At 37.6% G+C, this 15,761-nt stretch overlaps 1 protein-coding gene across 1 annotated transcript in view; it reads right to left on the reverse strand.

Moving 5' to 3' along the window:
• DEPDC5 (DEP domain containing 5, GATOR1 subcomplex subunit) overlaps positions 1-15,761 on the reverse strand; it is a 336,582-nt gene that overhangs the window by 294,469 nt on the left and 26,352 nt on the right. Inside the window, 8 exon segments of the mRNA XM_053702000.1 lie at positions 2,541-2,577; positions 2,868-2,937; positions 3,484-3,557; positions 3,655-3,716; positions 5,824-5,958; positions 6,049-6,123; positions 6,886-6,989; positions 7,122-7,197. Coding sequence (XP_053557975.1) covers positions 2,541-2,577; positions 2,868-2,937; positions 3,484-3,557; positions 3,655-3,716; positions 5,824-5,958; positions 6,049-6,123; positions 6,886-6,989; positions 7,122-7,197 — 633 coding nt within the window.

A 15,761-nucleotide genomic window follows, 5' to 3' on the forward strand; every position in this document is an offset into this window, starting at 1 on the left:
TATATCTCCAGTTCTTTTTTAATGGGGGATTATTGTACATGAGAGAGACAAAAGCAGCAATGCACTACTGTGAGCTCAATGAACACATTGGGTGAGCCAATGACTATAGGCATATATGCACAGCCACCAATCAGCACATAGGTTCCAGCAGTGCTTCTGAGCCTTTTCAATAAAGGATACCAAGAGAACAAATCAAATTAGATAATAGATGTAAATTAGAAATTTGTTTTAAATTGCATGCTTTGTCTAAAACAGGAAAGTTTAAATTTGTCATTAGTATGTTGAAAAAAAAAAGATGTATCAAATTCACATTTTTTTTGGGGGGGTGGGGGGCCCTTCTTAGATTCTTGCACCGGGGCCCTGTGGTTTCTAGTTACGCCCCTGCCTGATGTGGTTATATTCTAGTTACCACTTATGCAATTGTATCTGACATTTAATAGTAACTAAGTTGCACATAAGTATCACCAGTGCCGACAATATCGGCGTGACCTCTTGCTGTATTTTATAGATCATCTGTCAGATCTCGTAAAATAGTTCTCTCGGATAGAGAAAATTATTATAATATAATAACATCTGCCTGTTTAATATTTTGTTTATCATAATCCCTTATCCCATACGATTTGACATTTAATAATGACTCAAATACACATTGGTAGTCACCAGTGCCGACAACTTGAATATGGATATTGGCGTGACCCCTTGTTACATTCTATAGATCATCTATCAAATCATGTACGATAGTTCTCATGGAGAGAAAATATGTGCCGCTTGTCAGCCAACTCCACTATTAAAGTGCCGGTATATATATTGCTGTTACCCCCCGGAGCGTGCCCCGTAGGATTGCGTTATACCAATTTGCTTGTTAAAGTTCATAAAATGGGCTATATAGCACTATTACTAAAAATGTAACCTTGCCATTACCTAAGCACTGTTCAGCTGCCGTTTATGAAACAAAGCAATATAATTATATCAGCAACATTTGCACTGTTTACTGTATATAATAATTGATTGCAGAGTATTAAAAATTGTGTTACCCGATAACACCAACCCATATTCAGGGTGAGCTCTCCTACCTTGTCATCACCTCCTATTATGGTTTTACCCCCTAAGCCCCATATAGCAGGACAGCAACAATAGGCAATGATACTAGAAGTAGTATAGCAGGATTATCCATAATCCAATAGGCACTCATGCCACAAATACTACAGTAGGACCACCCATTTTGCCTTTGTTAACATATGCTATAATTAGCTAATAATTGACACTCCTAGTATTTGGGTAGATATATTATAAATTAGGTATTAGTCCGATATCAGTAACTCTAATTGTGATACTTGAAAACCTTATAACGCAGGCTCTCAATACTTGAATAGTATCACATTATTTATTATTTTGGATCTATCTCACTTGATTGATTTTAACAATACAGTGTTTTTTGTATTCTGAAAAAATGGCAAAACCAGGTTTGCCCTGTGCAATGTCTTTAGTCCCTTAGCCACAATAACATAAGGTGCAGTGTGTTATTCCCCTTTATATAGCAAGCTTAATATGAACTACAGGTACAGGTTGCTAAATGCGGTTAGATACACTCTCACTCACCCCGCTCTTCATGCGGCAGCCTCACTTGGTCTGTCCTCCCGGATCTGACTCCTTTCAAAGCAGAAGGAAGAGGTCTTACCTGGTGTAGAGTGTCCGCTTGCAACCTCCACAGTCGCGGTTCCTGTTACGTCCCAAATTTCACAGCTCGTCTGGTCACAGCTGCACCTGATGCTGCCTTCCAATTTGGGATGTGATCCTGAGAGCAAACTCCTTCCAATGGTCTATGATTAAGGCGGTCAGGATCCGCCGAAGCATGTAAGACTGAAACCGGACCTCACATCAGCTCCTATGGTTTTAAGTGTGTGTCTCTGAAGTTTTTTGCAACAATTGTTTGTGAAAGAAATTTGCTACAATAAATTCACAGTGTTTGGAAGTATTGGATGGATCCGCCTCTTCTTTTCTTCTTAGTGTTTTTTGTATGTTTGTGTACAATTTTAAATTTTCAATACTAAAAGTTATATTTTATTTTATTCCCGTAAAGCCTCACCTTTAGAGTCTGGGCATTAGAGTGCTATATGTGCATACTGTTCTGTGGAATAACTCTAATTCCACAATTCTTGAGTGAAGAGTTTCTGATCTCTGTCCAAGGGGAACTTAGTTCCTCCTGCACAAATAGTGCAGGAACTCCATTCCCATGCGTTCCCGCCCGACCTGACCCCTGAGTAATATGCGCTATACTGGGAGAGAAGTGAGTAATATGGGCTATACAGGGAGAGGAATAATATGGACTATACAGGGAAAGGAGTAATATGGGCTATACAGGGAGAGGAGTAATATGGGCTATACAGGGAGAGGAGTAATATGGGCTATACATGGAGAGGAGTAATATGGGCTATACAGGGTTAGAAGTGAGTGAAATAGGATAAAAAAAAAGAAAAGTAATGGATCAAAAGAAAAGTTTGCAAGAGGATAAGAAAATAATGTGCTTAGGTTCAACTTACATGATTCTCTTCCAATCCTGCCTTTTTCACTGACTACCTGAAATAATAAGCAAAGTAAATAATGAAAGTGTAGGCAGAATTGTTTCCCTATGCAAATCAAACATTTGGGGGGAGTAAATTAAACTTTGCATTTACATTATGGCCAGGAAAAACTACATTTATATACACAATATCATGAAGCATTATCTGATCTTGATGCAAATCCCAATACAAAAACATCCAGCTAAACACAGCCTGCACGTCTTTTCTGTGGTTCTCATGTTTGCATTTCTCTTCTTCCTGACTGTCTCCTAACCAAAATAAGCAGCATAAGCCAAGCAAAGATACCTTCCTAGCTGCCAGTTTGATGCGTGGGGTGAAGCTGTTATTGAGAGGTTGGCTCTGCGATGAGTAAAAGCTGTTAATGGAAAAACAGGGTCAGATTTCTCTATAATGTTGAAAACACAAAATCTTAAAGGGACAGTCTACACCAGAATTTTTATTGTTTTAAAAGATAGATAATCCCTTTATTACCCATTTCCCAGTTTTGCATAACCAACACAGTTATAATAATATACTTTTAACCTCTGTGATTATCTTGTATCTAAGCCTCTGCAAACTGCCCCTTTTTTCCGTTCTTTTGACAGACTTACAGACTAGCCAATCAGTGCCTGCTCCCAGATAACTTCACGTGCACGAGCACAGTGTTATCTATATGAAATATGTGAACTAACACCCTCTAGTGGTGAAAAACTGTTAAAATGCAATCTGAAAGAGGTGGGCTTCAAGGTCTAATAAATTAGCATATGAACCCCCTAGGTTAAGCTTTCAACTAAGAATACCAAGAGAACAAAGCAAAATTGGTGATAAAAGTAAATTGGAAAAATGTTTAAAATGACATGCTCTATCTGAATCATGAAAGTTTATTTTGGCCTAGACTGTCCCTTTAACACATTTCTCCTACCTATGATTGATCCAGTGAGGGATGTTATAATCGTCCCCAAGCCGTGAGTCTCCAGGACTACATCGATTGTGCAACTGTAATAAAAAGTCATGGTGAGAAATTCTGCAATAACTAGGAACATACAGCCCCACCAAAACTTCTGCAGCCAGAGAAAACAGTTTCCGCTAATACCTTAAAGAGTGGAACCGCATGAAGAGGCTGCTCTCCCATACACACCAGGTCTACTCCGATACCTAAAAGGAAAGATCAGTTTTGTGAAATTATCACACTCAATCAACATCCTGTAGTAGTTCTAACTTAGCCAAAATCCTTTGTTTTCTTTTTTTCTTAAAATAGTCTTTGTTTTTAAAAGGTGTTTCATGTGGTCCTCTAACTGACAAGGAATCTCAGTTCGCTACATATGAAAAGTGTTTCCAGCACAATAAGTACTAACTTGGGACTCTCTTCCTACTTACGATGTGGGAAACATTGTTTTCTGAATATATTCATTCTGCCCTACTTAAAAAGATAGGATCTCCCCATTGGGTAGTCCTTATTACTTCCTATACTCATTTTAAATGTTAATATGCAGTTTTCATGCTCCTCTAGTTTTACATTTCTTAAAATGCTGTTGATAGCTTTATATAGTACTAAGGGTCCAAGAGTAGCCCTATATGGTTAATGTCTTTTACATGCCCCTTACCACATCCCCCTATTAGTAGATAGTAATGTTAATGGTCCAAGAGCGGCAAATGTTCTTACTATGGGCATATATTATTTATAAGTCTCGATAATTGAAAATAGGGGTTAATCATATTGTAGAGAAAGGGTAGGGAAAGGGAGGCTAGTAAAGCCAGATTAATAATTCTTTACCTAGGACTGTATGGCAACGCCCAGGTGCAAACAAAACCTTATATGAAGGAAAAAATAACCAATGTGCAGACCCTTTAAATATTTAGATAATCATTATAAAAAAGGGAGATACTACAACAACCGCAATATTATTCATGACACCGGATACCTTTATATTTGGTGGTGCCCGCTGAATACTGGAGTTGCTATATACTATCCCCATAACCTCTATTGGTCTTTGGAAATACTGTTCAACTAGTACATGTATATTGTATACTGCTTAATGCTATTAAGTTTTCAACAGTTAGTCTGTATAAACTGGGGTTAAGAAACATAGATCCTGATATGTGATAACATGACACCTGATACCTCTCATTCAGTTGGTGGTGCCCGCTGTTACAGGTGTTGTTTTTTCTAGCCCCCTACAGACTATACTGTCCTCTATCAGAAATAATTTTGAGGATGCTTCCTGCACAATTTGGCCAAATTTAGGTATAGTGCACATGACTTAAGCATTACATTTTTCATCTTACAATATTGGTTGTATGAATTCTCTATTTGTTTATCTATATACATGTGTTGTTTTGACATAGATCCTCAATGATCACTATGGTGGCGGATTTTACGCTTACACGTAACCACCCTCTAGTGGAGGTGTTGTCAATTTAAACAGTCGATACCTGTTTGCTCTTCTGGTTTCATTCTGTGTGAACTACAATAAAACTGCACAGCCAAATCTGTGCTTGTGCATTGGTCCAATCACGCTTCTTGACTCATCGATTCATGTGTTCTTTAAATTTAGTGGTAACCTTCTATTCAACTTCTACGCTGGGTAGCATATGTGAGTGTGGGGAATGAGTATATATCTACACACACCGCTATTTTAGCGGAGCTTTAGAATTTTACAAAGCTAATTAAAAATTATATAAAAAATATGTGCTGTAATCCCTGTCTATGCATTATAACAATCTAATTGCGGTTGTTGTAGTATCTCCCTTTTTTATAATGATTATTTAATCATATTGTATTCTCTCTCTCGCATACAATATCATATATTAGTTATAAATAAAAGTTCCTAATAACATTCTAAATATTAGGTCTGTAATGGGAGGCCCAAAAGCAGTTTTATCAAGTCATGACACCTATTATTTTAATTGCCAACTTAGTTGAGGTCCATGAGTGGCCTATGAATTGCATTTAGAAGGCTTACATATTGATTGGCATTCTATATCAGGTTACCTACAACTATCATATACGCTTTAATTTTCTCATATTATCTGGGATGTAACCTTTATAATTTTTGTATCAGATAATGTGTAACATGCTATGCTTCTGTACTGTATTATATCCCTTATCCTTTCTTACACCGATTGTATGCATGCCAAGATAAAACCTCAATTAAAATATAAAAAAAATTAAATAAAAAAAAAAGTGTTTCTAGCACTACACCCTGGCAGAAGCACTAAGCTCCTTCAATATTCCTTCCCCAGACCCTGCAACCCTTATTACCATTATCAATCATACGCTGCTTGGTCAGGATCATGAGAGAACGGTCAACCTGGAAAACTCCAACACCCGGAGTTATCACAACAGACATTTGTCCTGTGCGGTCAAAGTTCCTGTTTATATAATGCTTGTCAAACACTGTGGCAACAAATGAAGGAACTAGGGTCAGAAGTCATGCTTGAATAGATATAAGACAGTGATCCAATGAACAGCAACCTAAACACTTACCATTAAAGGACAAATTAATAGCCTCAAGATAATTGCCCTGGTCAGCAGTAGAGTTGTGTCCCATGGGAAAGCCCTCTGTGAGTAGACAGATACAAGTCAGTAACCTGTCCATGTCTTTATATATAGACTCATGCAATAATGTCAGGACTGCACCACATGACAGCTCTTGCAGCCTAATATCTAAGCTCATATTAACACACTCACACATGCAGGAATACAGAGACACACTTGTATGCATACACTATTACTCACAAACACATGCTAACAAATACACACACAGACTCACACTTATGCATGCACAAATACACAGAGACACACTTGCATACATACTCTTACTCACAAACACATACTAACAAATACACACACAGGCTCACACTCATGCATGCACAAATAAACAGACACACACTTGTATGTATACTATTACTCACAAGCACAAGCTAACAAATACACACACAGACTCACACTCATGCATGCACGGATACACTGAGACACACTTGTATGCATATTCTTATTAACAAACACATGCTAACAAATACACACACAGACTCACACTTATGCATGCACAAATACACAGAGACACACTTGCATACATACTCTTACTCACAAACACATAAACACATGCTAACAAATACACACACAGGCTCACACTCATGCATGCACAAATAAGCAGACACACACTTGTATGTATACTATTACTCACAAGCACAAGCTAACAAATACACACACAGACTCATGCATGCACGGATACACTGAGACACACTTGCATACATACTCTTACTCACAAACACATAAACACATGCTAACAAATACACATACAGACTCACAGGTTTCACTGACCTGCATGTTTCAGTCGTACAAGCACAGGATACTGGATGAAAAGCTTCTTAACAGTGACTAGGAGAGACGTCCATTCTTCACGTCTCTCGTTCTGAACAACCACCCTGTGAAGAACCGCAGAGCAAAATATTTTTTTGATTGGAGAAGAAAGAGATAGCGCACAAAACAAGAGGCTCATTTAAGTGAATAGTTGAAGAGAACATATAAGGAAAAACATTTCCAGCCTGTGTGCTTACTTGTAGAAATCTTCATAGAATCTGCCCTTGTGATCTTGTGTGATGGAAGCACTCCGGTGAGCTTCAGGAAACTCCTCTAGGCAGAAAAAAAAGAGAACGTATTAAAACAAAGAGGAGGGAGGAATACATGAACAGGGTTGGGCAAATCTTGAGGGACAGGTTGAAAATTGTAAAAGAAAAAGGACTAGGAAGAGAAATAGGGATTGCTGCGCAATGGTAGAGACAGTGGCCCTGATGATCAAAGATTCTCCAGCTTGGAGAGAAATTGTAGTTCAGACTGCACAGGGGCTAAACCCACTGAACGCTCAAAAGAAAAATAAGCGGAGCTCTCTAGCACTGCGAGATCTCTCTCATTTCTGTATACGAAGTAGAGACAAGACTAGCGCAATATAGCACTGCGTGATGAGTTTTGTTACACTTACACTTTGTGCTTTGTATTTTATATCACTTTACATTTCAGATTGGGTCCTTTCAGTATTATTGCATTTAAGCTTTGCATTTTCTATTTTCTATTTTAATACATTTAGATTTAGATCCAGCAGTGATTTTACAAATTCTGATTATGAAAGTTTCTGTGTTACTTTAACAAATTAGGATCATAATTTGTAAATATCTGTGTATCTTTTACACATTACATTGCACTTTGTATTTGCCCATTGTAAACTAAAACTGACAGTTTAAGAAAGTGGGATGGACAGGTCAGTTCCGTGTGCTGAAAAGGGGAGTTCCCAGGGTATTTCTGAAGCTCTATCACAATTCTTCTTAAATGGAGTAAGCATTTTAAGCAAGCTGGTCTCACCGATTAATCTCTCCAGCTGTATCTAGATGACGTTTGTTTAAAATTCACAATACACCTATTTTAACAAACAGAAAAGTAATATATACTAGAAAAAAATAGACAAAAGCAAGTTAAATTGTAGTGAAAACATATCAGTTTAATTTGTAATTGATTCAAACTGAGCCTTTATATCAGGCCCAGGTGTTCTCCAGTTACCTTCTCTCTCCTATGTGACATTTTGTATCCCAGGTTCCACCCTTCTTATTAGGAGCCAATGTTCAAAACATTGACAGAGAAACTGCCTTACTGGCCTTATCTACCTTGCAGTCCATCGGTCTTTCAAGATTTTCAAAGAAAAGGGGCATGGTCGAGCAGTGCCAGCGAGCTGCGATGTCTCTCCCATAGAAGTCAATGGGAGTGTGACGTCACCACCCGCATCGCTAACAAACGGCACTCGTCGGAAATAGGGGGGCCCCTATTTGAAGTGGGCCTACACAACACAGACAGTGGCCCCTATTTATTTAAAGGCCTGTCGGACATGATCCGACATTGCGGATCATGTCCGACAGACCTCGCTGAATGCGGAAAGCAATTCAGCATTGCACCAGCAGCTCTTGTGAACTGCTGGTGCAACGCCGCCCCCTGCAGATTTGCGGCCAATTGGCCGCTAGGAGGGGGGTGTTAATCAACACGATCGTATTCGATCAGGTTGAATTGAGGCGATCTCTGTCCGCCTCCTCAGAGCAGGCGGACAGGTTATGGAGCAGTGGTCTTTAGACCGCTCCTTCATAACTGGTGTTTCTGGCGAGCCTGAAGGCTCGCCAGAAACACAGGGCTTCAAGCTCCATACGGAGCTTGATAGATAGGCCCCAAAGCATTTACTGAAACTAAAAATAGTTTCAGTGTAGGCACACTCCAAATATTGCCGGTGGGACCTAAATTTTACTACACCTAAACTAACTACCTCAAGTTATGTATTCTACAGCTACTCTCCTCGCAACCTGCACTTCGCTAATTTGAACATATCACACTGGGGGTGCTACCTTCTGGGAGGAATTGTATTGTATATATATCTTAAAAGGGATTTATTGTTGCTCTATATTATTACATAAATATATATTTGAAAATATGTTTAAAATAATAGAAAGCATCAATAAATACCTTTTAGTCTATAAATATATACCATACTTTAAACAATATGCATTGTACATGACTATGCATATTATTTAAACATTGTCCCCAAATAGCAAAGTAGATACAGAAGTATACTGAGAGTTTGGTGCCCGTGTAAACCAGGGACTCTGCTTTCATCCCTTCAATGATGCAATTCAGTAATGTATTATCCACAGCACTTCACAAGATAATCTATCTTTATTATATACAGACCACAAAAAATTGCAACGTTTCGGGAAAACCCTTATTCATGCATTATGCATGAATAAACGGTTTTCCTGAAACGTTGCAATGTTTGTGGTCTGTATATAATAAAGATGGATTAACTTATGAAGTGCTGTGGACTATACATTATTGCATTTTAACATTGTCCTCTAAACTGCCATAACCTAATACTAACTGCAGAAGCTAAGGCCCCTACCTATAAATATTCAATATTTAAAATGAAACATTGTTATTTAGAATGCATATTATTTAAATATTTGCATATAAATTAAAATGTAATTAATGTTGCTTGTTGTGTTTATTATTTGTTATTAAATACAGTATAATTAAAATTATAGTTCTACATGATTGCATGCCTGTTATGTCAAATTATAATTTAAAGGGATAGTCTACACTAAGATTGCTATTGTTTAAAAAGATAGATATTGCCTTTACTACCCATTCCCCAGCTTTGCACAACCACAATTTCTGCATGTTCCTAAGCCACTATAGACAGCCTACAACCCCAAGCTTCTTTATTTGCTTTTCACACAGGAGACTGCTAGTTCATTTGGGCCATATAGATAACATTGTGTTCACGCCCGATGAGTTATTTAAGATTTAGCACAACACAGTACTAAATGCAAGTCAATAGATAATAAATAAAAAGTCATGTGATCAAGGGGCGGTCAGAAGATGCTTAGATACAAGGTAATCACAGAGGTAAAAAGTAAATTAATATAACTGTGTTGGTTATGCAAAGCTGGGGAATGGGTAATAAAGGGATTATCAATCTTTTAAAACAATAAAAATTCTATTGTCGACTGTCCCTTTAATGCTACTGAATAGTATAAGATAAATATATATTAACATATACACTCACCTGCGTTTTTATTAGGTACACCTATTTGATTGCTTGGCAACACAAATTGAAAATTAGCCAATCACATGGCAGCAATTCAATGCTTTTAGGCATCTAGACGTGGTGAAGATGACTTGCTGAAGTTCAAATCGAGCATCAGAATGGGTGAAGAAAGGGGATTTAAGTGACTTTGAACGTGGCATGGTTGTTGGTGCCAGACGGGCTGGTCTGAGTATTTCAAAAACTGCTGATCTACTGGGATTTTCACGCTCAACCAGAGAATGGTCCGAAAAAGAGAAAATATCCAGTGAGCGGCAGTAATGTGGACGAAAATGCCTTGTTGATATCAGAGGTCAGAGGAGAATGGGAAGACTGGTTCAAGATGATAGAAAGGCAACAGTAACTCAAATAATCACTTGTTACAACTAAGGTATGCAGAATACCATCTCTGAACGCACAAGTCAAACCTTGAAGCAGATGCGCTACAGCAGCAGAAGACCACACTGGGTGCCACTCCTGTCAGCTAACAACAGGAAACTGAGGCTACAATTAACACAGACTCACCAAAATCGGACAATAGAAGATTGGGAAAAAGTTGCCTGGTCTGATGAGTATCAATTTAAGCTGCGACATTCAGATGGTAGGGTCAGAATTTGGCGTAAACAACATAAAAACCTGGATCCATCCTGCCTTTTATCAACGGTTCAGACTAGTGGTGGTGGTGTAATGTTGTGAGGGATATTTTCTTGGCACACTTTGGGCCCCTTTGTACCAATTGAGCATCGTTTAAATGCCAAGGCCTACCTGAGTATTGTTGCTAACCATATCCATTCCTTTATTACTACAATGTACCCATCTTCTAAAGGCTACCTCCAGCAGGATGTGGTGGAACGGGAGATTCGCATCATGGATGTACAGCCGACAAATCTGCACCAACTACGTGATGCTATTATGTCAATATGGACCAAAATGTTTGAGGTATGTTTCCAACACCTTGTTGAATCTATGCCATAAAGAATTAAGGCAGTTCTAAAGGCAAAAGTGGGTCCAACCCAGTACTAGCAAGGTGTACCTAATAAAGTGGCCGGTGAGTGTATATCTATGTTATAATTGATGAATACAACAAGCTAACAAATACATTTTAATGTATATGCAATACTTAAAACAATATGCAATATACATGATAATGCATACCATTTTAAAATATTGAAGTTCAATGCAAGGCCAGACTACATTACATCCACAATGTTTCAAATAATATGCGTGGTCATGTATAATGCATATTAGTTTAAGTATTGCATATAAATTAAAATGTAGATATTCTTGCTTGTTGAGTTTATTTTAAAGGGACATAAAACAAGTTGGGATAGATGCAAATTTATACTACAGTGCCTCGCCATTAACCCTTTTTTTTTTGTTTCTGAATTGTAACGCTTCAACTCTCCCCCACACATTTCTTTCTATGGCTGTATCTATATCTATTGTTGTTTTGGTAGAATGCAAAGGTCCAGTGCATAGGGATTATCTTCTGGAGTATGCCTAGAACTGTGAAATACAATGCCTGTGTCTAAACACTGATAGGGGGGGGGATTGGCTGCTCCAGGCAGCTTAGCTATGTAATTAATTTTGCTTATTTTTGAAAATTATTTTAAAATACATGCCAGCAATTAAAAAAAAAAATATGCAAACTATTTCAATTAATTAGTCCTTTTAGGATATGCACAGATCTGAACCTGTTTTATGACCCTTTAAATATAAATTTATTTTTAAAATATATATTTATGTTATAAAAGACAGTTGCATTATAATTATAGTAGGGTTGCACCGATACCGATACTAGTATCGGTATCGGTGTCAATACCAAGTATTTGTATGAGTACTTGTACTCATGCAAATGCACCGATACTTAAACCGATACCTACTTCCTACCCATACGCCATCTTGTGACGTTTTTCAAACTGCATGTTCCCATTTCATTTTAAGCTGGAGTGAAGACACAGCTAGAAATTGTTCACTTCTGTTCTGCCAATACAAATTGCTGTTATTTGTATTATTGTACATTTGAGAGCAGTGCTGCTACTATACAGCTGGAAGCCTACCTGAGAGAGATCGCTGTACCGCATTCAGACAAACCCCTGAAATACTGGGCAGTTAATAAACTGAGATTTCCAGCTCTGGCTAAAATGGCCCAAAAATATCTTTCTGCCCCATGCAGTAGTGTGAAAAGTGAAAGACTGTTCAGTTTAGCGTCAAACGTCCTTACTGATAAAAGAAACAGACTTATAGCTGAACATGCAGAAATGCTTCTGTTCCTTAATTAGAACTTGCCACTAACTTTTGAAAAATTATTCTAATTGCTAGATTGACTGTTATACTGCTAGTTCTCATCTTGAACAATTGTGCTTAAAACATACTGTACTCTGAGGAACATCCTTAGCCAAGGCTGGACTGGGAATAAAAAGCAGCCCTGCAAAAATATGAAGACCAGCCCTATTTTCTGTTGAGTCAGTAGAATGCTAATGCCCCATATTTCTTAAAAGGGATTACTGGGATACTCCTTCCCCAATTATTTTTTCAGAATTAAATTATATTACTTTGTATTAAATACAAATGTCTGATTGATGTAATATAGGTACCCTACAACCAAATTTCATCCAGTAATCACCTCTTTAAATTGTAGCTTTCCAGCCCCAACTGCTGCAGCTTTTATTTATTGTTTTAATGAATATATTTTATTGTAATATTTTTATTTATAAACATGTTCTGTGAACTTTGTGACAATCAAATAAAACTGTTTAATTATTTCAAAATGTCTTTTGAGATACAGTTCATAATTATAAAGAAGCTATCTTAAATCATTAGTCTGTATTGTGCTTGGTAAACTGTCATATGACATAAAAAAAAGTATTGGTAATTGGTATGGGTGAGTATTTGAAAAAAGTATTGGTACTTGTACTCGGTCTTAAAAAAAATGGTATCGGTGCAACCCTAAATTATAGTATTACATAACTGCATGCCTGTTATGTAATAATACAATTGTAATACTAATGACTTTTCTAACATAAATATAAATTTAAAAAAATATATTTATGTTTACAACAATAAACACAAGAAAAAATATATATTAATTTATATACTATACTTTAAAATATCCTGCATTCTAAATGTATCTACTAAATGCTAAACATCAATAATCACCTAATCATCCCCCATACATGTATTGGAAACGTTAGGTGATTAAGGTCTACTCTATGCTACACTAATAATAATCCCCTAATCAAAACACACAGGTATGGGGAATGGTTGGGTAATTAAGGCCTAAACTGCCACCTCCTAACGCAAACTATAACTACAATAACTAACACCTAACCCCCCTCTAAACTAAACCCACTAAGTTACATGAAAAAAAAAAAAAAAAGTTACAAAAAATAGCCAATAGGGATAAAGCGGTACCCCTATATAAAAGAGGTTCTGCACTTCCGGAAATTCATTGTGCAGGGGCGACCGCATGAAGACAAGGCTCTGGGAACAGAGCTGAAGATTAGAAAAAAAGAAGATGCAGAGCGGAGGCGGCAGAACAGGCCACCGAAGTCGGCCTCCGCGAAGATGGGCTCTCTGCTCCTGGAGCCTGGATGAAGAGGTCCCCAGCATAGAAGAAAATGCAGAGCGGAGGCAGTGGAAGAGGCCGTCGAAGTCCGCCTCCGCTGCTGCGATGATGGGCCCCCGGCGCTTGGACCTGGGATGAAGAGGGCCCAACATTGGATCAAGAGGAGCTAGATTTTCCCTCGATGAGTGCAAACTTTGGCATAGTTAGGTATTTTTTGGGGTGGGATTTTATACTTTGAAGAATAGGCGTTTTTATTTAAAATAGTATTTTTAGGATAGGTCTTTTAGGTAGACTTTATTATTTGGGGGGGTTAATTGTATAGTAGAGGGGGGTCTTGTAATTTATTTTTTGGTAAAAGAGCTGTATTATCTTTAGGGCAATGCCCTACAAAAAGCTCTTTTTTTAAGGGATATTGTAATTTATTTTAGTGTTAGTTTTTTTTGTTTGGGTATTTTGTTTTTTTTTAATTAGTGTTAGGTATAATGGTGTTTTTTATTTTGGATACTGTCTTTTACTGTTAGGTATAATGGTGTTTTTTATTTTGGATACTGTCTTTTTTTATTTTCTGTAACTGATTTTTTTTCTGTAATTAGATTTTTTTTTTAACGTAACTTAGGGGGTTTAGTTTAGAGGGGAGTTAGGTAGAGTAGGGTTAGTTTGTGCTGAGGGTTGTGGCAGTTTAGAGTGCTTGCGGTGGGTATGTGGCAGTATAGGGGTTAATAGTGTAGGGTACTTGCGGTGGGTATGTGGTGGTATAAGGGTTAATAGTGTAGGGTATTTGCAGTGAGTATGTGCCGGTATAGGGGTTAATAGGATAGGTACTTGCAGTGGATATGTGATGATTTAGGGGTTAATAGGATAGATACTTGTGGTGGGTATGTAGCAGGTTAGGGGTTATTAAGATAGAAGCTTGCAGTAGGTATGTGATGGTTTAAATATTTTAGTGTAGTGCTAGTTTGCGATCATGAGCTACTTCGGTTTAGGGGTATTAGGATTAGTGGTTAGGCAGTTCTATTCCAAGGGATCCTTTAGTAGACATCGCCAATATGAGCGGCAATGCTGGGTGTTATCTATGGCCAGGCCAATGGCATGTATAGTAAACGCCGCTCGGCGAAGCTGCGTGTTACCCGCTATGTGGGCTTGGAATAGATTGGGAGAATATATTGCTGCTTATTTTCTGCTACACAGCTCTTTTCGAGGCTGTTGGGTTCTGTTTTATATGAAAGAAGTACAGGTACTTGTATATGTATATTAACATTTATTCATTGCACAAGCAAGATTAGATACATTGGCTTACAGGGAAGAAAACAAAATGGGGCCCCATTCTATTAAAGGGACATGGTAAAGCAAAAAAAAAAAAATTGCATTCACAATGTTTTAGACATCACAACATGTAATAAGAGCATAAACAATCCTTGTGCATTGACCCTTGTTCTGCGTTCCAATTACCAACAATGTACCAGCATAATCCACCAAAGAGAGGATTCTGAAGGCCTCCAACATTATTACAAGGCAGTGACTAATACACTTATTAATGATTTAAGCCACAACTGGGTCACTGATTGTCTGAATGTCTGACTGAATGTGAACACAGTGATAAACAGAGCATTATAAACCACAGGGCCAGCAAATAGGGCCAACAACAACCTACAAAAGTGGAAAAACAACTCCGCCTACTACAATTGCAATGACAAGAAGACTGGCAATTCATGTGTCTCAGGGTTTTGTTTGAAAAGCCCTCAGGAAGCTACACAATTAATGGCTAAGGGGTAACAGTAACCCTCAAATGTAAAAGTCTTTTCACCCAACATACAATACATATGCACTAAAGTGTCAAAAGACCTCACATTAAATACATCAGTTTCTGTAAGACCTTGGAGAACAGAGTGTTAATCCAGGCAATTATATCATAAACATAAAAAGCTCTCAAAAAAATGTCAGAGAGTTTAAAGATATATGCATATCTATACCTATATGTATATACGATAGATAGATAGATAGATAGATAGATAGATA

This window comes from Bombina bombina, chromosome 2 (genome assembly GCF_027579735.1).
Source record: "Bombina bombina isolate aBomBom1 chromosome 2, aBomBom1.pri, whole genome shotgun sequence".
Lineage (NCBI taxonomy): Eukaryota > Metazoa > Chordata > Amphibia > Anura > Bombinatoridae > Bombina > Bombina bombina.